The sequence below is a fragment of the Enhydra lutris genome, unplaced genomic scaffold, assembly GCF_002288905.1.
Source record: "Enhydra lutris kenyoni isolate GAN:26980312 unplaced genomic scaffold, ASM228890v2 scaffoldscaffold88, whole genome shotgun sequence".
Lineage (NCBI taxonomy): Eukaryota > Metazoa > Chordata > Mammalia > Carnivora > Mustelidae > Enhydra > Enhydra lutris.
In genome coordinates this window covers 3,207,214-3,228,884 of record NW_019154172.1, presented here as the reverse complement: position 1 = coordinate 3,228,884, position 21,671 = coordinate 3,207,214, and the positions used below count along the sequence as shown (strand labels likewise).

The 21,671-nt window shown below is 49.3% G+C and overlaps 2 protein-coding genes and 1 long non-coding RNA gene across 6 annotated transcripts in view; 2 read left to right on the top strand and 1 right to left on the bottom strand.

Moving 5' to 3' along the window:
• Window positions 1-4,757, top strand: part of LOC111162002 (vacuolar protein sorting 45 homolog) — a 71,580-nt gene extending 66,823 nt beyond the window's left edge. For all 4 annotated transcript variants that reach the window (XR_002641552.1, XM_022526129.1, XM_022526130.1 and 1 more), the window contains one exon: window positions 4,119-4,757. Coding sequence is in view for 3 of the 4 variants with exons in the window: in XM_022526129.1 (XP_022381837.1) it covers window positions 4,119-4,206 (88 nt within the window). In the remaining variant the exon portion in view is untranslated. The remainder of the gene's footprint in view (window positions 1-4,118) is intronic.
• On the bottom strand, window positions 1,521-10,556 carry LOC111162003. Its single transcript, XR_002641553.1, has 3 exons — window positions 10,057-10,556; window positions 7,676-7,812; window positions 1,521-2,128 (listed from the first exon to the last, which is right to left on the bottom strand). It is a non-coding gene; the product is annotated as an uncharacterized LOC111162003 (long non-coding RNA).
• A 97-nt stretch (window positions 10,557-10,653) lies between these two features.
• Window positions 10,654-19,458, top strand: LOC111162069 (pleckstrin homology domain containing O1). Its single transcript, XM_022526265.1, has 6 exons — window positions 10,654-11,024; window positions 11,591-11,737; window positions 16,169-16,309; window positions 16,974-17,078; window positions 17,451-17,552; window positions 18,664-19,458. Exons 1-6 carry the CDS (start codon window positions 10,995-10,997, stop codon window positions 19,363-19,365), a joined length of 1,227 nt encoding a protein of 408 aa, XP_022381973.1. The 5' UTR covers window positions 10,654-10,994; the 3' UTR covers window positions 19,366-19,458.
• The last annotated feature ends 2,213 nt before the right edge of the window (window positions 19,459-21,671 follow it).

Genomic DNA, 21,671 nt, shown 5'->3' with positions numbered 1-21,671 from the left:
TTGAGTCCCACATCGGGCTCCCTGCTCAGCAGGGAATCTGTTTCTCCCTCTGACCCTCTCCCTTCTCATGCTCTCTCTCTCTCTCTCTCAAATAAATAAAATCTTAAAAAAAAAAAAAAAGAAAAGAAAAGAAACCCACATATAACTTCTATCTGTGGAATATAGTGAAAAAGGAGGAAGATATAGATGATAGATCGATTGTCTTATTATATAGCTTTGTTTAGGAGCACAGTTGTTCAACTCAATTACTTTAATAATTAAAATCTAAAATCCTTTAAGTTTCACTTTTCAGTCTTTGGTAAGGAACTAGGGATTAACACCCTAGTTCCTTACCAAAGACTGAAAAGTGAAAAACCTCTTTTTCCAATACATGATGCAAGAGTTTTTGAGATTGACTTTTTTTTTTTTTTAAGATATATTTATATATTTGAGAGAGAGTGTATAGGGACATGGGTACAAGTTGGGGGAGGGGGGAAGGGAGGGAGAGAGTCTCAAACAGACTACCCCGCTGAGCACAGGGCAGACCGAGATCAGTCTTGCGACCCATGAGATCATGACCTGAGCCAAAATCATAAGTCAGTCGCTTCACCTACTGAGCCACCCAGACGCCCCTTGATGTTGACTTTTTTTTTTTTTAAAGATATTATTTATTTATTTGTCAGAGAGAGAGAGGGAGAGAGCGAGCACAGGCAGACAGAATGGCAGGCAGAGGCAGAGGGAGAAGCAGGTTCCCTGAAGAGCAAGGAGCCCAATGTGGGACTCGATCCCAGGACGCTGGGATCATGACCTGAGCCAAAGGCGGCTGCTTAACCAACTGAGCCACCCAGGCATCCCTGATGTTGACTTTTTAAAATCAGGGCTTTGGGGGCACCTGGGTGGCTCAGTTGGTGAAGTGAAAGACTCTTGATTTTGGCTCTGGTCATGATCTCAGGGTTGTGAGATCGAGCCCCACCTCAGGCTCCAGGGTGGGCACCTACTTAAGATTCTCTCCCTTTCCTTCTGCTTCTGCCCACCTCTAAATAAATAAAATAAAATCAGGGCTTTTTTCTGCCCACCTTGCTTCTCTCCATAAAGTTGGAAACGATGACATCACAACCAAGACAAGCAGTAGCATTAACCCCCTCTGTTAGTTCCTGGTACCATCTTCGTTTATATGCTGTCTCACATTCAGTTGTGATTGTGTATCTATTTCTAAGAGTCCTTTAAAGGTAGGAATCAGGGAAGGGAGGGAAAACTGAATGGGAAGAAATCAGAGAGGGAGACAAACTGTGAGAGACTCTTGACTCGGAAACAAACTGAGGGTTGGGGAAGGGGAGGGGGGAAGGGGGGAATGGGATAACTGGATGATGGGCATGAAGGAGGGCATGCGATGTGATGAGCACTGGGTGTTATATGCAATTAATGAGTCAGTGAGCACTACATCAAAAACTAGTGATGTACTGTATGTTGGCTAATTGAATTTAAATTAAATTCATAAATCTCAATGTGCCCCCCCCAAAAAAGCTAAAAAACAAAAATCATTCTTCTGTTGTTGTGTTTTTAAATAGTCTAAATTTGGGGTATAGATACCAATATGTTCCTCGCCCATAATTTTTAAAGCATTCTGCAGTGACTCATCAAAGTCCTCAAATAGATAGTTTTTTAAAAGTCACAATGGCCCTCGGAAACAAAATTAGACTTGGCAAATATAAATAGTCTTTTCTCTTTGCTGTCAAGAATATGGGGTCTTGTTGATACACAGAGGAGGATCCTGAAGTATAATTTCAGTGAATTTACTTCTTTTCTTTGTACTGGTTGCAGAGTCTGAAGTGAAGCAGAAATCACCTGGTAAATTCCCGTAGGGCTTCTCAGCCCATTTGTTTCGTTCTTACTGTAAGTCACCAGTCAGAGATTTCTTGTGTTCTCTCTCAAGAAAGCAATGCTCCCTCATTCCCTGATACTTGTTTTCTGCCCTTGAAGTGTCTCCAGTCCAACTGGCCAAAAACCGGGCCACACAGAAGTGCCTGGATTTCAGTAGGGAAATAAATAAATTTCACTTCTACTCCTTTCCCTCTATTTCATCATCTTTTTTTTTTCTTCTGCAAAGGAGTTTGGAATTTAAGTCCTCCAAGTCCAGAATCTGCCAGATCTAAAAGTGCAAAACAATGATAGTGATAATGTACCTACCTGGTCATCCCTCCAGCCCTCTGCTATAGACCTGTCTCCCCAGAAGGACACTTACCACACTACCCCCAGACTCCAGTATCAAAGCGAAGGCTCTCTGGCCAACATGTAACTATTTAAGATTTTATTTATTTATTTGAGAGAGAGAGTGAGTGAGCAGGAGGGAGAGAGAATCTGAAGCAGACTCCAAGCTGAGCACAGAGCCCAACTCAGGGCTCAATCCCACGACCACAAGGTCACAACCTGAGCTGAAACCAAGAGTTGGATGCTTAATGGTAGCTATTTTAATGAGTTCATTTATTTAGGATGCCACTATTGGGGCCCTACTAGGTATCAGCGTATGTGCTAAGCCCTGGAGATCCAAGCTGAAGCCCTAGACCCTCCATAAGCAGCTCACAGTCTAGTGCAGTGGACAGTAACAGGGAGAGGACCTGAGGAGTAAGAACACAGAGCGAAAATACCAGGATAACAAAGAGAGTTGCAGGGATGAGAGGGATCCGACCAGCCTGAAGGAGTTTGAAAAGGCTTCACAGAAAAGGTGACTTTCAGTCCTCGCCTTAAAGGATAAAAAGGATTTCGTCAGACAGAGAAGGGCCGTCTGTCGTTTCAGACACAGGACTTAAGAGCACAACATACAGCGGGGAAAGCTCAGGAGGTATTTGGGGGAGAGCAAGTGGCTGGGCGCTGCTGGGCGGCCTGGTGGGAAGTGGAGCCAGACGAGCGAGCAGCAGTGTGCGTGGTACCTGGGGCACAGGTTCCAGAGCCTGAACTTGAAGCCCAGCTGAGCCACTTCCTGGCTGCAGTGAACTTGGCAAATCCCTTCACCCCTATAGCTTGGTTCCATCATCTTTCAAATGAGGATAATAGCATCTTGTTCACACATACATATACACATACACATGTGGCTTAATACAGTTATCAGGAACAAAATAAATACAAGTGTTAGTTAATTATGAGGATACATTATGAAGGGCCTTGAATTTTAATCTGTACAGTATTCTGTAAGCAAAAGTAAGGTTTTCAAGCTGACGAGGTAAAAGTACACAATAGGATACCATCTGTGTTTTAGAAAATTAACTCTGGTGCCACTTTGCAGAGTCCCCCAGCTGAGGAGGAGACTAGAGGCACAGTCCACGTTCTGAGGCCATTTTAAGAGTCAAACAAGAGGTGTTGATGTAACATGGTTCTCAGTTAATAGGGCAGCCTTGCCCTTAAAAATTCTGGGTCTGGGGCACCTGGGGGGCTCAGTTGGTGAAGCGTCTTTTTTTTTTTTTTTCCCCAAGATTTTATTTATTTGACAGAGACAGTGAAAGAGAGAATACAAGCAGGGGGAGTGGGAGAGGGAGAAGCAGGCTTCCCACGGAGCAGGGAGCCTGATGCAGGACTTGATCCCAGGACCCTGGGATCATGACCTGAGCCGAAAGCAGACGATTAACGACTGAGCCACCCAGGCATCCGAAGCATCCGACTTTTGATTTCAGCTCAGGTCATGGTCTCAGGGTCATGAGATTCAGCCCTGCGTCAGGCTCTGTGTTCAGCGTGGAGTCTGCTTGAGATTTTTCCCCTCCCTCTTCTTCCCTTCTATTCTTCTCCCCACTTGTGCTCTCTCTCTCTCTAAAATAGATAGGGAGATGGATAGGTAGATAAATTTTTCAAAAATTGGGGTCCTAACTAGAAATTCCAAACTGGAAATCTCAGTCTTAACAGATCTTATAGGTTTAGTGCTAAAAAACAGGGAGAAGCTTGGGGAAGAGCACTGAGGGGCATTCCTTCTAGTCCACAAGTTTGAGTGTTCAACTGATGCTTCTCTTCTGCACCCACACATCAGACCAGTACCTCTTGAATACTAATCATGATATCCTTCATTCATTTCTATGTCATGCGGTGAGATAATCTATTTTTGGAGATGCTTTTTTTTTTTTTTTCCTTTGAGTAACCTCCAATCTACTGCTCAGTTTCCTAGAGGAAGTTCTGGCTTCTGGACTGCACAGCCGAAGCAGGGAGAGCTCTCAGGTGACATCGAGGTCAGCAAGCAGAAGATGAGATGGTGACGGCAAGGTGAAGAGAATGGCGTGACTTCCCCCCTGACGTCGCCACAGGCTTTCCCCGCTGACCACAGGTGTTGGAGAAGAGCCTTGGGTTTTGTGCTTGTCGTTCTAACCCAACTCCAAGTAGTCTGCTAATTCGTGGACGGTTGACACAGACACCAAGACTCCCAGTGATGAGCTGAGAATAAGTCTGTGCCCCAGCCCACTTTTCTCGTGGTTTTCTTATCAGATAAACAAAGGTATTCCTTGTATTTGACAGCACAGTCACTTCAGTTTCTGACGAATTTTGTTGGGATCTTACTTGAGAAAAGGGTTATCAGAGCTCAGAGGGGTTTAAAAAATAATCATTTGATGCTCACGCTATGCATCCTCTCTTCTCTTGACCCCTTTTACTTTTCATTAACCACATTCCTACACACTTCATTTTTTTTTGAAAACTCATCATGTTTCTGTAAAGAACCATCCAAAAATTGTTCCTACATTGCAGTTTTCTGTGGCACTGAGAAACCATGTATGACTAAAATAAAAATCCATTTTGTGGAAAGATACAAGTTTTTATTTCTTTGGGGTTAATAACTATTTATCGGAATTCATGAGATGAGGGATGAGTTGGCTTTATACCAGACATAGAGAAGGCACTGCTTCCATCCAAAGGATATTTAAAGTATGTCAAAGCAAATGATAAATTCTGGTGTCAATTTCAATTCTCTTGAAAGCAGTAGTTGTGGGGATGTCACTAATGCCAGGAAGTTATGGCATCCTCAAATCATAGCAAAAACAGCATAGCACAATCCCTCACTAGTCTTCTATAAGCCCTGTATATTTTTTTTACTTTCTTTTGATGTTGAACATAAAATATTCGGTAGCCACAGACAGCCTAAGTTCAAATCTGTCAAAGTTGTCAGGCTTTGAGAATGCTGTTTAGTCTCCCTGTGGCTCTGTGTCCTCATCTGTAAAATAAGGGTAATAGACCTGGAGGGGCTGTCAGTTAAGCACCCGACTCTTGATTTCAGCACAAGTCATGATCTCAGGGTCTTAAAACTGAACCCCACGTTGGGCTCCGTGCTCACTGGGGAGTCTGCTTCTCTCTCCCTCTCCCTTTGCCTCTCTCCCTGCTTGTCCACTCTCTCTCTCTCTCAAAAAATCTTTAAAAACTGAGAGTAATAGGGGCGCTTGGGTGGATCAGTGGGTTAAGGCCTCTGCCTTTGGCTCAGGTCATGGTCCCAGGGTCCTGAGATCGAGCCCTGCATCGGGGTCTCCCCTCAGCGGGGAGCCTGCTTCCTCCTCTCTCTCTGCCTGCCTCTCTGCCTACTTGTGATCTCTGTCTGTCAAATAAATAAATAAATCTTTTTAAAAAAATGAGAGTAATAAAGTACCTTCCTCATAGGACTATAAGGAATAGATAATATATATAAAGCACTTAGAACACTGCAAACACTAATAATAGACAGTAAGATTGATTCCTGTCTCCAACCTGGGGATACAAAATCAGTATACAGAAAGATCAGATTTCCCGTCAACTCTCCCACTGCACTAATCAGCAGCTCAAGAAATAAGGGAAAAAATAAAAGCCTTTCTAGCCATCTCCCTTTTCCCCATTCCCTCTCCCTTTTCTCCATGGTTTGTTTAACTCACACTCATGTGAAGCCCTAAGACTTTGTCATATTATAGCTAAGAGCTAAGATCTAAATTCCTTTCCTTTTTTTTTTCCTTTGTGGGTCATTTTAGGTACATTTTTAGAAAAATTTACCTTTTTTATATTAAAAAAGTGAAACTGCCTTCATTTGGGGAGTTATTATTTTAATTGCAGCATTTTATGAGTCACATAGTTTTTTCAAATAAACAAACTTCCTTCCAAGCAGGATTATGTGTGCCTCCCTTCCTCTTGGCAAGATAACTCTTTGGAGTAAGAAGAACAAGAACAGACACTTCTCTGGGACACCTGGGTGGCTCAGTTGGTTAGGTGGCTGCCTTCGGCTCAGGTTGTGATCCCAGGATCCTGGGATCGAGTCCCACATCAGGCTTCCTGCTCAGAAAGGAGCCTGCTCCTCCCTCTGCCTGCTCTGCCTGTTCTGCCTGCTGCTCCCTCTGCTTGTCCTCTCTCTCCGACAAATAAATAAAATCTTAAAAAAAAAAAAGAAAAAGAACAGACTTCTCGGGGTGCCCGGGTAGCTCAGTCAGTTAAGCAACCAACTCTTGATTTCAGCTCAGGTCATGATCTCAGGGTCAAGGCGTCAAGCCCCGCCTTGTACTCCCCATGTGGGGAGTCTGCTTAAGGTTCTCTGCCTCTCCCTCCGCCCCTGCCCCCACACACGCCCTCTCTCACTCACTCTCTAAAATAAATCTTAACAACAACAAAAAAAAAGAACAGAATTTTCTTAAACCATTCCTCCTATTATTTGCCTGCTTCCATTGTGCCTACCCAACCAAGGATACCAAGAAGTGTAAAAAGTGAGCCTTACCCTCAGGATGTCTGATGCCAGAAGCTGGCATTTCTGGGGCACATGGGTGACTCAGTTAAGCAGCTGCCTTTAGCTCAGGTCATGAGCCCACGGTCCTGGAATGAAGCCCCGCATTGGGCCCCCTGCTTGGTGGAGAACCTGATTCTCCCTCTCCCTCTGCCTGCTGCTCCCCTACTTGTGCTCTCTCTCTATCTCTCTGTCAAATAAATACCCTTTTTTTTCAAAGTTGGCATTTCTTTATTAAGGATCAAAGACTTACATACATTTTTTAAAATATTTATTTATTTGACAGAGACACAGCGGGAGAGAGAGCACAAGCAGGGAGAGTGGGAGAGGGAGAAGCCTGCTACCCGCTGAGCAGGGAGCCCAATACAGGACTTGAATCCAGGACCCTAGGGTCATGACCTGAGCCGAAGGCAGACACCTAACAACTGAGCCACCTAGGCGCCCCTTACGTACATTTTTTTTTTATATTTTTAAAATATTCTTTCTAGAGACAACCCAGCATGCTCACACGTGAGTTGTGGGGGTTGGGGAGAGCATCCCAAGCAGACTCTATGCCCAGTGCACAGAGCCCAACTCAGGGCACGATTTCTCGACCCTGAGATCATCACCTGAGCCACAGTCAAGAGTCCAGTGCTTAGCCAACTGAGTCACCCAGATGCCCCAAAGACTTAAACGTTTTCAAGATTTACAGAGCTGATTATATTATTAGTGGCCCTTTATTTTTACCCTTTAAAAATAGCATTTTCCTTGACGTCTCATGTGCTTTTAATGACTCTCTTCCGTAGATTGAAAGGCCCTCGTCAAATATCCCGTTTACAAAGCCAAGGCACTGTTTTTAGCTAACCGTTTGGACAGCAAGTTTTTGCCCAGTAAACTTGCAAGCAGTCCTATCCAACTCAACAGTCCTATCGCTGATAGCTCCTTTCTTGCTCCCTTACGGGGAGTGGCTTATAAAACAGTCAAGTGAAGAATAAAGTTGCTGGAGTTGCATCTTACCCACAATGATGCCGTTAGGGAGGTCACCCCATCACGAGTCCTCCTGGTATCTTCGCTCCACCAAAAGAAAGAAACTGGCTTGAGTCATCTTTGTGGCTTGTGTGTATCATGGTATCAAGCTCACTGAGGAGACAGTGCTGTGACAATGCGTTAAAAAAAAAAAAAAAAAAGCACCAGTAAATTCTCACTCTGAGATTTCTCACTTAAGAATTGATCCTTGAGGGGCACCTGGGTGGCTCAGTGGGTTGAAGCCTCTGCCTTCGGCTCAGGTCATGATCCCAGGGTCCTGGGATTGAGCCCCGCATCGGGCTCTCTGCTCCGTGGGGAGCCTGCTTCCTCCTCTCTCTCTGCCTGCTTGTGATCTCTGTCTGTCAAATAAATAAATAAAATATTTTTAAAAATTTAAAAAAAAAAAAAAAAAAAAGAATTGATCCTTGGAAACAGCCCCAAGTCAAAGATCCCAATTCAGGTGCCACGAGGTTCACCTGGTGAGAGAGAAGTCAGCTGAAGAACAGGCCTGGGATGAGTGTGGCCCAGGGAGAGGGGTATGAGTAACAGGACCACGGGAGGCAAAGCGAAGGGAGGTAGGGGCAGGACAGTAAGAGGAGGCAGAGAAGCAGTACAGGTTAGTGAGAGAAAAATCCAGAGATTTATGTAACATCTTCAGGAGCAAATAGGCAGGAAAGGTTCTCCAGCCCACATGCATCTGTTCTGGAATCTGAAAATTACTTGGGAGGGTTCTGATATTTTACCAGTCCCTCTGCCTAATGTTCCACAAAACTCTAGCACAAGGACCCCAGTACCTTGCATACAGCAGACACTCAAATATTCATTGACTTTTCAAAGGAGGAGAAAGGAGGAAGATGGGGCAAATCATGAAACATTTGTCTCCCATAAGCCAGAATCTATTTAAATTATAAATCCAAACCGCTCTCATCCGCCTGGCCAGCAAGCCCTCAAAAGAGCATGCCTCCTACTTTTTCCTCCCCAGTACACTGGGACATTTTGCTTCCTCATTTATGAAGATACCCTAGATTTTCTGATTCCCTTTAAAGCACTTTTTCAACAGGGAGCGAGAAACAGAGATGGTGGAAGGGGAGAGGAGTGTGTGTGTGTGTGTGTGTGTGTGTGTGTGTGTATACAAAGCCTAAACAGTGGACTGGAGTCAGAACACCTGGATTCTAATCCATTTAGCTAGTAATTTGCTGTGTAAACTTGGGCAAGTGGATTGATCTGCCATGCCAATTCCTCATTTTCCAAGTGGGAATAATATTTATTCTGTATACCTCACAAGGTGGCACTAAAGATTTAAAGAAATGATATATAAGAGCATTTTGAAAGGCTAAATGTCTGTATCGGTCTAAAATAGAGGAATTAATTACTCTGGTAAATGAAAAGAGGCTAAGAGGAATATCATTGAGATTAGGAGGAAAGGGGGTGACTGGGGAAAGAGAAAAGCCCCTCCTTCATTTGACAGATGCCAGAAAAAGGCAAGACCGCCCCATTCCTGAAACCACAAAATTGGTCAATATTTTCTTTTATCTTGAGACACCTCCAGAAGAAAAAGTTCTTCATTTTCCCTGCTCTTGTGTGCCAGGGATTTGTATTCATTTTGTGGTTACTGCATGTCTACCATATGCCAGGCAATGTTTCTGTTAGCTTATTATCATTCAATAATTAGCCCTAGAGGGCAATATTTGCAGATTTTCATAGGACTTCCACAGGTCATGTCCTATATTCCACTAACTTTCCTTGTTGATAGAATTGGCAGTTCATCCCTCACCGTTTAATATGTTGAGGAACAGAGTCCTGACAAAATTCAGTGACTTGGGGTGCCTGGGAGGCTCAGTGGGTTAAATGCCCGACTCTGGGTTTCGGCTCAGGTCATGATCTCGGGGTGCATGATGGAGCCCCGCATGGGGCCCTGCGTGCAGTGTGGAGTCTGCTTGTCCCTCTCCCTCTGCTCCTCTCTCTCTTTCTCAAATAAATAAAATCTAAAATTTAAATTAAAAAAAAAAATATTCAGTGACTTGACCAAAGGCCACAAAGCAGTGAAGATGAAACTGGTACCCAAACCTGGGTTTCCCGACTCCCCACCTGCCCTTAAATATGTACTGGAAAAAAATGAAGCTAAGATGCTGGTCTGTCAGCTCCGAGGCAGATCTGGTGTAGGAGGCATCAGCAGAGGTCTCTCCAGTCAGGGCATCCTCTGGGCACAGAGCCCTTCCCTCCACTGGACTGGGATGGGGTGCTTCCAGGTGAGGGCAGCAGGAAGAGATAGCGAGGAAGTTTTAGCCTCACCTGGAGCTTATATTTAAAGCCACATGGTACTCTAAACAATGGCTTTGGAGACGGAGAAATGTACTCCCGCCAGTACTTACCGTGTGTGTCTGCATATCCCTGGGCCATCCCGAGTCTCACTCTTCTCCATGAGCAATGGAGATCACACGTATGTCCACTTCGTACTTAGGAGGCTCAAAGAAGGCCTGAGGCTTTGCAAACTGGTAGCAATGTAGATTAATACGAACTCCACTCCCCCCGCGCGCCCCTACCCATCCATACCCCCCTCCTCGGGGCACAGAAAACTTTTCCCCGATACCTGACCTACCCAGGCCACTATCTCCACCACCCAGGGAGTGTGAATTCCAGATGCCGGTTCTCCCTCAGGCGAGCGCCCTCCCACCTCCCGCTCTTGTTTTTGTTTCGCCTTTGGGAGGGAGACCATCTCGATCTAGGTTCTCTCGGTCTTGCTAGATCTCTCTCCATTATCCGTTCCTGCCACCTCCGCGGGCGGTCTGGACAGGTCGGGCGGGTCGCTGTCTCGGGGTCCACCCCCGGCTCCCGCCGCAGGTGCGAGCTTGGGTCCCGCGCCCTCCCCACCCCCCACCCCCGCCCCGGGAGCCGCTCTCTCCCGCTGGGTTTAGGTCTGTCTTCTTCACCCTCGGCGAGTCAGAAACAAAGGAGGGGGGTGGGGGAGCGCACCATCTCCGGCTCCGCGATTCGCCCTTTATTCTGAACTCGCAACGTCAGCGGGCCCGCGGATGGAACCGCGGGGCGCGGGCCGGGGAGCTGGCGGCGGGGGCGCGCGGGGGCCCGGGCCGCGTGGGCGCCGGGATGGAGGGCGCCGAGGGGCGGGGAGCGGGCGTGCGTGTGTGCGAGTGCGAGGGAGGCCGGCCTTTAGTGTAACCGGAGCTACAAAGAAGGGGAGAGTCCGGGAGAGGGAGGGAGGAGCGGCGGCGGCGGCGGCGGCGGCGGCGGCGGCGGCGGGGGGGCAGCTCCGCCAGCCGGCCCCTTTCCCCCGCGCCCGCGCCCACCCGGAATGATGAAGAAGAACAATTCCGCCAAGAGGGTGAGTGCGCCCGCCGACCGCCGCTCCCAGGACCCCGGCCCCGCGGCCCCGGCGCCGCGCCGGGGGGGCTTTTGTGTGCGGACTTGGGTCGGGGGCTTGGACTTGGCTCACTTTGCGCCCGCCCCCCCGCGCCTCCTCCCCTGGGCCCGGCCGCCGCCTGCGTGCGCGCGGCTGCGGCCCCGAGACAATGAGAAATAAAATAAAATGCCGTTCATCCCGGCGCGGCGGGGACCGAGGCTGCGGGAGGGGGCGGGGGACCTGGCGGCCAGCCGGAGGCCACCCTCCGCCCAGGCCGGGCCCCGGCGCCCCCTCCTCTCGCACTTGGAGTTGTTTATGTGGGGGAAGCTGGGGGGCGGGGGGGGGGGGGAGAGTTGCCCAGTGTGAAAACCTTCCGAGAAGTGGGGAGCGAACGCGGGGCGCCCTGAGTCCAGCCTCTGGGGGCTTGGGGGGGGCGGTCACGGGAAAGCCGGGGACAGGGGAGCCGAGGGGGGTCGTGAGGGCCGGAGTGAGACGGGGAGAAGGCGACAGCCTCCTAACCGGAAGGTTTTGCTCTTGCCCTGGGCCAGGGGTTTCAGGATGGCAACCATCCGTCCGCACCGCCTGAGAAGGTCGGCTGGGTCCGGAAATTCTGCGGGAAAGGGATTTTCAGGGAGATCTGGAAAAACCGTTATGTGGTGCTGAAGGGGGACCAGCTGTACGTCTCTGACAAGGAGGTAGGTGCCCTTTGCCTCCTCTGTCCCCGTTTCCTCATATTCCCCCGTTTTGTCCCCCGACAGGAGACTCCCCTACCTCTGTCTCCTCCTTCCCTCGCCCCCTATTTTGTTCCAGAAGCAAGTTCAGCAGTTCGGTTGGTCTCTACCCTGTCAGATCTGCAGAGAAAGGTTACCCTTTCTCCAGAAGCCCCGAGTAAGAATTTGAAAGTTGAGCGTGCATCTTAACTTAATGATTTTGCTTTGCAAACACCTCTCCGACAAGGACGATAACCTCCCTCCCAAGGGGTCCCAAAGTTCGAAGTGTCCCCTGCTGCCCCCTACCCTATCCTAGCAGCTAGCTGAAGGTGGGATTTTTTTTTTTTTCCTTTGCCCTGGCTGCTGAAAAGGCATATGCAGGTCATATCACAAGGGCAGCTGCCCCAGTCACAGAGAACACGTGCGCAACCCTGGGTCAGTCTCATATGACCTCAGGCAGAGTATCTGTGAGGGGTAATTTCTGTTGAAGCCAACATTCCTAACCAGTATACTTCCCACTCCATTAAAAAAAAAAAAAGGCAGCAGCAGGAAACTCATTCTCCACTCTCTTCCTAACTTCCCCCCATTTGTATCAGAAAGCAGACAAATGGAGTCAGGAACCCCTGTCTGTCCCTGGGTAGTTAAAATGAAAACCACAGTCCACATTCAGAACCTGAGCCTAGCTCACTGAATCCACACTCTTGTCCCTTTTATCTCTATTTCTTGAGATCAGTAACACCTGAGAAACTGACATTGCCCTCCAGGAGTTGGAAGTCATTCCAGTCCCTACTTCTGAGACTGTGCTGTGCTCCCCTGGTTGGGTGGCCCTTCCTCCCCCAATCCTGTGTCCCACCCAACCCACTCCCCCCGCCCTGGGCCTAACTGGGAAGTCCACCCTGATTTCTAACCTCTTCTGCTTTCTGCAGTAGACTATATTTAGGTAAATAAATCCTTTTATGGTATTGAAACAGACACATGCGCAGTCCTAGAGAAAAAGTATTCATCTGAATACAACGTGTACCTAGCCCAGTAGGGGAGAGCTGAGCTGTGCCCAGGCCCAAGCGATCCCTCTTCTGGGTGTTTCGACCTGACAGTTTAGGCTAAGCTGGGAACTTGGTGATGGCGGGCAGTGAGAGAAGGTTTGATAGTAGGATTTCTTTTTAATGGCCACTTCCACCCCATCCCAAATCCTATAGAAGGTTTTTCCACAATTTGCTGGCTTTCCAGTTTAAAAAATAATAATGAGCAAGTGTCAAAGTGTATCTCTTGTCTTCCCCGAACTTCATAATGGCAGGAAACTCTGGTGAGCAATCAGGGAGAACTTCCCACACGTCAGAGGGGAACCATGAGAACAGTGAAAGGGGAGAAGGAACAAGACCTCTTTTCTTGTTTGTGTTTGTCTGAAGAACAGAGTCTGGAAGCAAAAGAGCGTGCTTGCTCCCTGTTTGTGGAGGAAGGAGTACAGAGACGGGGGAAGGATGGAATGACCTCAGCCTCCAAGGCTTGGTGTCCTGTGAGTCAGGAACATCTGACCCATCATGGGGCCCATTGCCCCCTGCTGAGGAAGAAGAAGAAGTGGGAACAAGCCTACCATTACTCCTCTTCTTTGGAGCGCATTTCCATGCCACGGTGGGCCTGGACTTAGGGTGAAGCAGACAGAGTACTCTAGGCTCTATTCTGTCCACTTCCCACAAGCTCCAGAGCAGAATCTATTAAGATTCAAGATTTCTTTTTAAATGGAAAGTGTAATGTTTGTAATTTAGGTGTTAACACAAGAATATTCCTAACTCTGTCCCCTTGAAATTTCAATAGTCTTTTTTGTTACTTCTCATAAAGGCAGGGTCTCCCACCACCAGCCCCATCAAAGAAATCCTTCTGTATGGTTGTTATGAATCACTTTCCTCAGTCAAAGGGCATCTTATGATCATGGGGTTGATGTATAGGAACAGAAACTAGATCTTGGGGAGATCTCCTGGTAGAGGAAACTGGGTTCAGGGTATCTTTTTTGGCAAGGGAAAATCCCTTTCTGTGGGCCCAGGGGAAAGGAAGGGTTAGCTTTGGAAGATTAGTAAATGAGACTTAGGGTGTTTGGTAGAGGAAAGGACAAGGGTCTCAGAGTTGTCCGTCTTCGGTGGGAACAGTAATCTCCTTGTCCTGCTGTTTGTCTTGCCCCTTCTCCTACCGCTGCCCTATCAGGGCCTAACTCTGTCAGTCTCCTTCCTGGGGTTCCTCGTCAGCTGTGTCCAGGACAGAATATCCCCCCTCCCTTCCCTTCCCTTCTCCCTTCCCTTCCTGTAAGAAAAACAGAACAAGTAACTCTGTCCCGTGGCTCCATACACACACCCAGCACTTTCCTCTCTAAGAGTTCTGGATGCTGCTGATAATCTCACGTCTGAGGAAGAAGGACAAGGGGTCTGAGGCACCATCCTCCCTCCCTGCCCCACGTTTATGGGAATTGTTCTCAGACACCCCTTGTTGACATCTTCTCCACTGCCATGCACAATCCTCCCGGGCCTCTGGGTCACTTACCAGCCCAAAGCCGGGGAGCCCTGGAAAGGGGAGAGCCATGGAGGAAGCTCGCCAGGCCGAGGTATAGGCTGCCATTGACCCCAGAGAGGCTGTGGGATGAGCCCTCCTCCTCTGTGTCAGCTCCCTGGCTCCAATGGCAAGTCCAAGTCCCAAGGACAGGCAGGGGCAAGACCAGAGACTGGCCGGGGAGTGGAAGAGAGAACCACTCCCCCACTTCAAGGCTGCTGAGGACTAGGAGAGTAGATGAAGTTCCTCTGCCTGCGCACAGCTCAGGGGGAGGGTAGGTGTCTTCCAGGAGAGGTATGAAACTGCTTTTATCTGTTTGTTTAGTCTTTTTTTTTTTTTAAGGATTTTGTTTATTTATTTGACAGAGATAGCAAGTAGGCAGAGAGGCAGGCAGAGAGAGAGAGGGGGAAGCAGGCTCCCTGCTGAGCAGAGAGCCCTATGCAGGGCTCAATCCCAGGACCCTGAGATCATGACCTGAGCCGGAGGCAAAGGCTTAACCCACTGAGCCACCCAGGCGCCCCAGTTTGCTTAGTGGGACAAGCACTGGTGCTTTTCATCTCTCATCCCAGGAAATCAAAAACAGCTCATTCCCAGGCTCAAATGGCAGAGGGTGAAAGCGCTTTCCAATCCCAGTCTGCTGGTCTGAGACGGTGACTAAGTCCCTCTCCTCTTGCAAGCCAGAATAGTCCATAAGCCACAGCTTCAGAGCCCCAGGACTTCAGGGGAACACCTTAGCAGAGAGGAGAAACGACAGAGAGGTTTCAGACAGACGTTGGCAGAAATATTATTGGCATTTGCTTTGTGGCTCTCCGCAGAGGCTGGTGGGGTCAGAGGATGTAGAGAGAAGTGTGGTCTCTGTTGAGACACTGGGCGAGAGAGTGAAGGGCCAAATGCTGGCTAAAGGTGGGAAGGGTGCCAGAGAGGTGCCATAAGCAGGGAGGGCTCCGTGTAGACACAGAGGAGAACTTCCTGGCAAGAAGATGCTTAGGCTCTCAAACTGGAACCATGGAAAGAAGGAGCAGAATACGAGTCTGAAATTTCCTCCTCCGGGGACAAGCTGAGTGTATCTTTGTCCAGAGAGAGGTGGATGACTTAAACGGCTCTTGAAGCCTGCAAGTTTTCTCAGTAGCTCGGAGGGCAAACTGCAGGTGTATTTTTTGGCTTGTGTGAACAAATAACACAGGGGACTGTTGTTTCTATGGCTCTGAAGCTTCTGAAATGAAGGAGGTTGATGACTCTTTAGAATAGTATGTATTTGAGGAAGGAGTAAGGTCAGGGAAGAAAACCTGGCTGACTCAGTCAGGGGAGTGTGCGCCTTATGATCTGGGGTTCTGAGTTCAAGCCCCAGGTTGGGTGTAGAGATTACTTTAAAAAATATTAAAATCTTAAAAAAAAAAAGCGACAATGTAAACGTTTAATAAGATGGGGGAGACTAGAGGTAGCCTTTGCCTCAAGACACCCCATGATGCTGACCCTGCATAATTTATCTTCTCCCTTGGGGCGATCAACAGCCATCCTGGTCTTGGTTTCTTCAGGATGGTAGGATTAACCTGTTAGCCTCTACGTAAGCCATGTCTTTTGAAGGACATAATGGGAGACAGAGTGAAGAGAGACATCCTGGGGCTCTGGAAACAGCTTAGCTGAAGAGAGTGGGGTTAAGGGCTTTGCATGGAAACCCACCTGAAGAGTCAGGGCTTGAGGGCTCCCCCAGGACCGTGCCCACTGTTGGACCTGTGTGGGCCTTGGGTCAGACAGCTCTCCTACCCTGTCCCCCCCGCCCCATTAGGTTATCCTGCTTCCCAGGACCTGTCTAAATGAACAGTCTGAGGAAAGGCATGAGGTCGTTTTATCCTCAGCACCTCCCCTCTGACCCTCCCCCAGGTAAAAGATGAGAAAAATATTCAAGAGGTGTTTGACCTGAGCGACTACGAGAAGTGTGAAGAGCTCCGGAAATCCAAGAGCAGGAGCAAGAAAAACCATAGCAAGTTTACTCTTGCCCACTCCAAACAGCCTGGCAACACGGTATGTCGCGCCTGCCTCCTGGGCCCCCAGGGAACGCAGAACACCTCAGCCCTTCAGGTTCTCTCCCGCCACTCTCGGCTCAGAGGCCCTGGGCTTGCCCTCCTGCCAGCTTTTGTTACTTAACCCGAGAATATCATGGCCGTTTCCCATTCTCCAGGCACGCCAGCCTTTGAACTGTCCAACCACAGAGATCATCTCTCTCTCTCTCTCTCTCTCTCTGTCTCTCTCTCACACACAACAAGCACACGAACATCAGACATCCCTTGGAAGAAAATTAGTTTTCCCTGTACCCTGATAGGTGAAGTTCTGAATCGACTTTCTCTGTCTGAGGGGACTCAGGGAAGTTCCTGTAACTTTCTGTTTACTCAAGCATTTAAAGATCTTTAGTTTAGTACCTGTCCTTTATTATTTATCAAATGTCCTATAATTATCCCCAATGACAAGGTAATATCCATTACCCTTCCTAGCTCTTCCTTGGTCATTTCTAAAACAACCTCTAAGCTGTGGCATATTTTAGGAATAGAGGCTGGTTTCCTTAGGTTAGGGGTGACAATAGAAGCAGAATCTCTCTCCTAAGAACTGGGTCTAATTCCTTATTTCTTCACTGTCATAGTGAGGCACCAACCCTAAAACGCTGGCTGAACCAAGAATCTTCCCCTCACAGGCTCCCAACCTGATCTTCCTGGCCGTGAGTCCAGAAGAGAAGGAATCCTGGATCAGTGCCCTCAACTCAGCCATCACGCGAGCCAAGAACCGCATCTTGGATGAGGTCAGGGGGGCTCATCTGGAGGGGAGGAACACCAGGGCAGAGGCAATGACCGTGACTCACTTAAAGGGTCAGCTTTTGGGGTGGACCACTCTTAACTTGCTAGCTGCCAGAGCTAGACTTCTTTAGCTCCCTCTGCCAACCCCATTCTCCCACCTTCTGAGTCTCTCTGCTAACTCCTCTTTCCGTGCTTTTTGAGGCCGGGGGCCAGCCCTGGAGCCCCCACACATACAGTAGAGGCCTTGCCCTTGGATTTTCTCAGAAGCAGTTAATGGGGTGGGTTCATTTCCTGGTCCAGGCATGTTCAGGCCACAGGGGCTGCAGGGGTAGGACAGTCTCTGAAGAGCACCCAAGACTCACAATGCATCTCCTCAGGTCACCGTTGAGGAGGACAGCTATCTCGCCCACCCCACTCGAGACAGGGCAAAAATCCAACACTCCCGCCGCCCCCCGACTCGGGGACACCTGATGGCCGTGGTACGTAAGACTGTAAGAAAATAAAAACTCATTGAAGGGCCGACTCCATGTCAGTCCGTCTCAGACAAGACTGTCCAGCCCACCAGAGGCATCTGTGGTACCAAGGTCAAAGACCAGGGGAGTCCCTTCACCCCGTCCCCCTGCCTGATTCCTCCAAATCAAAAATACTTAGTTAGCACCTACTATGAGTTCTAAAGTCCTTGCCCTCAATAAATTGATCATTCTTTGTGGAAAATGGGATCTACCTCAAGGAAAGTGAACACAGAAGAGGTGAACCCTGTACCATGGAGTAGAAGCTATGAGACCGTGGTCTGCCTGACAGGAAGCAGCACTGGGTCATGTAGTCACCTCGAGGCTCACTGTGAATGCCTGGAACTTGCAGAGTGCTGCTTCCTGTCACTGTCCCCGCTCTCAGTCTCTAGGGAGAGAGGCAGTCGGGGGTACTAGAAAGAACTCGGAATTTTTAATCGCACAGAACCAGGTGGGAACCTAGGTTTGTGATTTACTCTCTCTGTGTGACTCCCTGAAGCCACCAGTCTTCAGGATAGGGGGGCAGTCACCATGCCTACCCTGAGGGGCTGCTAGGAGGAATGAATAATTGAAACAACATGTATATCAGTATATATGAGGTGCTGAATAATGCCTGCGTTATTTTTTACTATAGTATTCTGGAACTAGAACAAGTTTGACTTGAAGGCAGGGGCTGCTGAGCTTTAAAGGGCAGAGGCAGTTCGAGGACACAGATGGAAAAGGACAGTGTATGTGTGTGGACGCTCCTGTGTGTGTCCAACCCAGTTTGATGTGTAGAGTCCGCAAGACAGAGGGGAAAAGGTGCTCTCTGGGAAGTTTATAGTAAAACGGAGAATATGGGAAACGGGCAGGAGAAGTTCCTGTAAATCACAGGAAAATGAGAAGTTCCGATCACTATCAAAGGAATAAGAAACAGTAAGAAAGTCCAAGGGCTCCATCAGGATGGGGTGCTTCTCATTTAGGGAAGGCACCTTGAGGAGGAAAAGGACCAGTTTGCCTCTGTCTTTCAGATAGTCCCTCCTGAACCGCCTCCTGATGGCTGTTCCCCGCCTTCACACCTCCCTTCTCCCTCTCTCTCTAGGCTTCCACCTCTACCTCGGATGGGATGCTGACCTTGGACCTGATCCAGGAGGAAGACCCCTCCCCCGAGGAGCCAAACTCTTGTGCCGAGAGCTTCCGGGTGGACCTGGACAAGTCCGTGGCCCAGCTGGCAGGCGGCCGGCGGAGAGCAGACTCAGACCGTATCCAGCCCTCCTCGGACCGAGCCAGCGGCCTTCCCCGATCTTGGGAAAAGCCAGACAAAGGGGCCACGTACACCCCACAGGCCCCAAAGAAGTTGACCACCACAGAGAAAGGCCGCTGTGCCTCCCTGGAGGAGATCCTGTCCCAGCGGGACCCTGCCCCAGCCCGCACCCTCCAGCTGCGGCCCGAAGACCCCCCATCGCTCCTTCCCCCACACCCGGGCCAGCTGTCCCGGATCCAGGACCTGGTAGCGAGGAAACTGGAGAAGACTCAGGAGCTGCTGGCAGAGGTTCAGGGACTGGGCGATGGGAAGCGAAAGGCCAAGGACCCCCCTCGGTCTCCGGATTCCGAGTCAGAGCAGCTGCTGCTGGAGACAGAGCGGCTGCTGGGAGAGGCGTCGTCAAACTGGAGCCAGGCGAAGCGGGTGCTACAGGAAGTCAGGGAGCTGAGGGACCTGTATAGACAGATGGACCTGCAGACCCCCGACTCCCACCTCAGACCCGCCCCTCAGCACAGTCAGTACCGGAAGAGCCTGATGTGAAGGAAGGGGTCGGCGGCTGGGACTTGGGGGCGTGGGGTACACAGACTCTTATCTCCAGGTGTTGCGCAGGATAAAGCTTTTTTATTTACCTCAGTCAAAAAAAGGAAAAAAAAACAAACACACAAAACTCGTTGCTCTTGCTGCTGCCCAACCTTCCTGCCACCTTCCTTTCCTTCCTTACCCATGGCTGTTTTCTCTGACACCTCAGTTGCCTCAGATTTGAGGAGGTGACCCCTGCATTAGTATTAAGAAGCTTTTACCTAGATGAAGAGGGAGGGGTGGAATAAAGGCATAGTCAGGCCATTTACACACACCACCCCTCTGAGACACAGCAGGGAACGTTCTGCTGCTCCCAAGGACAAGTATAAACTAAGTTTGGCAGGGGAGGCTTTTTCTCTTGTGTCCCATTCCAGGTTGTCAATCCGAGGGTGAAATTTCAGCTGTCCAGCTCTAGCCCTGGGGATGTGGAAGCCATTGCCAACTGCACACACAGAAGTGACACCTGTCCCAGCCCTGAGTAGGATTTGTGGGGACCCCCCCCCCACCACCAGACATACCAGCTCCTTGTTCATATCATCTGAGACCAAGCAGCCTGGATATCTTGTCTGCCTGGGGTCATCATTTCCCACACCTTTCCCCAACACCAACTCAAAGAACCAGTGTTGGACAGTTGGGATGGTGTGATCCTTCCGTGAGGGGTGCCCAGTGCAGAGGAACTAGGGGCAACTGACCCCACAGAAGAACGGCACTAAGAACGAAACTGATTTGCAATGCAAGCTGGGCAGGATTGAGGGGAAAACCAAACGTGTGCCCAGGTTCCTCTTTTGGCCAAGCTAGGGTTTCCTGTAGCCTCTCCCTCTCCTTCCTCAAACCTCTTTCCCAACACTCATCAGGCCCCGACTTCAACAAAACAGCTCTGCGCTCACGCCACCACCTTCCTGGCCAGGCTCCCTTGCATTCTTGTCAACACGAGAGCTCACACACTCATTCTGTTTAGTTTGCTGCTTTCCTCTGCAGTTCCTTAGATCAGGTTAGCAACAGTGACAGGGGCCAGAGAAGAGTTGTGAAGGCAAGAGCTGAGTGGGGTTTGATAAGAAGGGAACAGGCTCACGAATCAGCTAAAGGGGTTAGAAACCACTTGGAAGTGTACGCAGCCCTTGCTAGCCCCTTGACCCTCTCCCCTAGATCTCCTCTCGCCTCCAAGAGCCAGGACCTAGCACTTCTCTTGTGGTAAGAGGGGACCTGGGGGACAACTTTGGGACAGACTGCCTGTTGGCAGTGGCAGTGAAGTGGCCCTGATGTGACGTTCAGGAAGACACAGTAGGAGGGAGAAAAGGAAAATCCTCTGGGTGAAGTGCAGACCCTTCAGTTCCCATTCTTCTGCTCTGATGTTGCTTCCACATCCCAAGTAAGCAAGATGGGAGATGTCTCCAAGTTCAATGGTCTCTATGGAAGAGAGGTTCTTGCACCATGCAATTCTGAAGATTTTTCCCCAGATCTAGCTGTGGTTCTTTAAACAAATTTAGACATATTCCTCTTCCCCAAGGAATATGTATCCAATTTGAGTGAAAGCCACCTAAATGTCATCCCCAGGGTCTCCTAAGGTAGCAGGAAGTCTGGGTCTGCAGACTTGCCATCCTCCAGACAGGCCTCACTCTCCTAAACTCACACGGTCAGGAGACCCACCTGTCGTCAAATCATGAAAATCAAGGTTAAAATATTTCCTTGTAGAAGTCTCTATCTTTGTGTAAATTTTATTTTACCAGCACCCTCCCTCTTCTTTTTCCTCCTGGTTGCTCCCACATAATAAGAAAAAGACCAAAGTGAGGACAAGTGCAGCCCCATGAGTCAATTCCCTGTGGCTGCCAGAGGAGGTAGAGGACACAGGGAGGTGCTGGGAGAAGAATGACAGGTGAGGGGAGCAGAAAAGAAAGATCAGGCACCCTGGAGACTAAGACCCAGGCACCAGAACCGAGTCACAGGGGACCGAAACGAGCCCAGCTTTGGAACCAAGCAGATTTGGGTTCAGAGTCTGACTTTTTTTGCCATGAGATCCCAGGCAAGGCACCAGCTGTCTGAGTGTCAGTTTTCTCATCTGCAAAATGGAGAGTTCTTGACTGGTAGGCAAAGAGGACATAGGAAAGTGCCGGCCATCTGGCCAGTAAGTAACCGCTAGCACTAAGCAAGTGGTCACATGGGCCACATGCCCACCAGCCGCCGTGGTAGCTGTGCTCAGGGAAATGACGCGGTAGGCTGGGGACAGCAAGGACTAGGAGACCTAGGGCCTGGGGTTGATCACTGCCACT

What these genes read in the sequence shown, in the direction of transcription:
- LOC111162069 (XM_022526265.1), top strand. Translation starts at nt 10,995, where the DNA reads ATGATGAAGAAGAACAATTCCGCCAAGAGG. An exon ending in CCAAACAGCCTGGCAACACG is followed by an intron (nt 16,310 to 16,973) that starts GTATGTCGCGCC and finishes TTCCCCTCACAG; the next exon opens with GCTCCCAACCTGATCTTCCT. An exon ending in AGAACCGCATCTTGGATGAG is followed by an intron (nt 17,079 to 17,450) that starts GTCAGGGGGGCT and finishes GCATCTCCTCAG; the next exon opens with GTCACCGTTGAGGAGGACAG.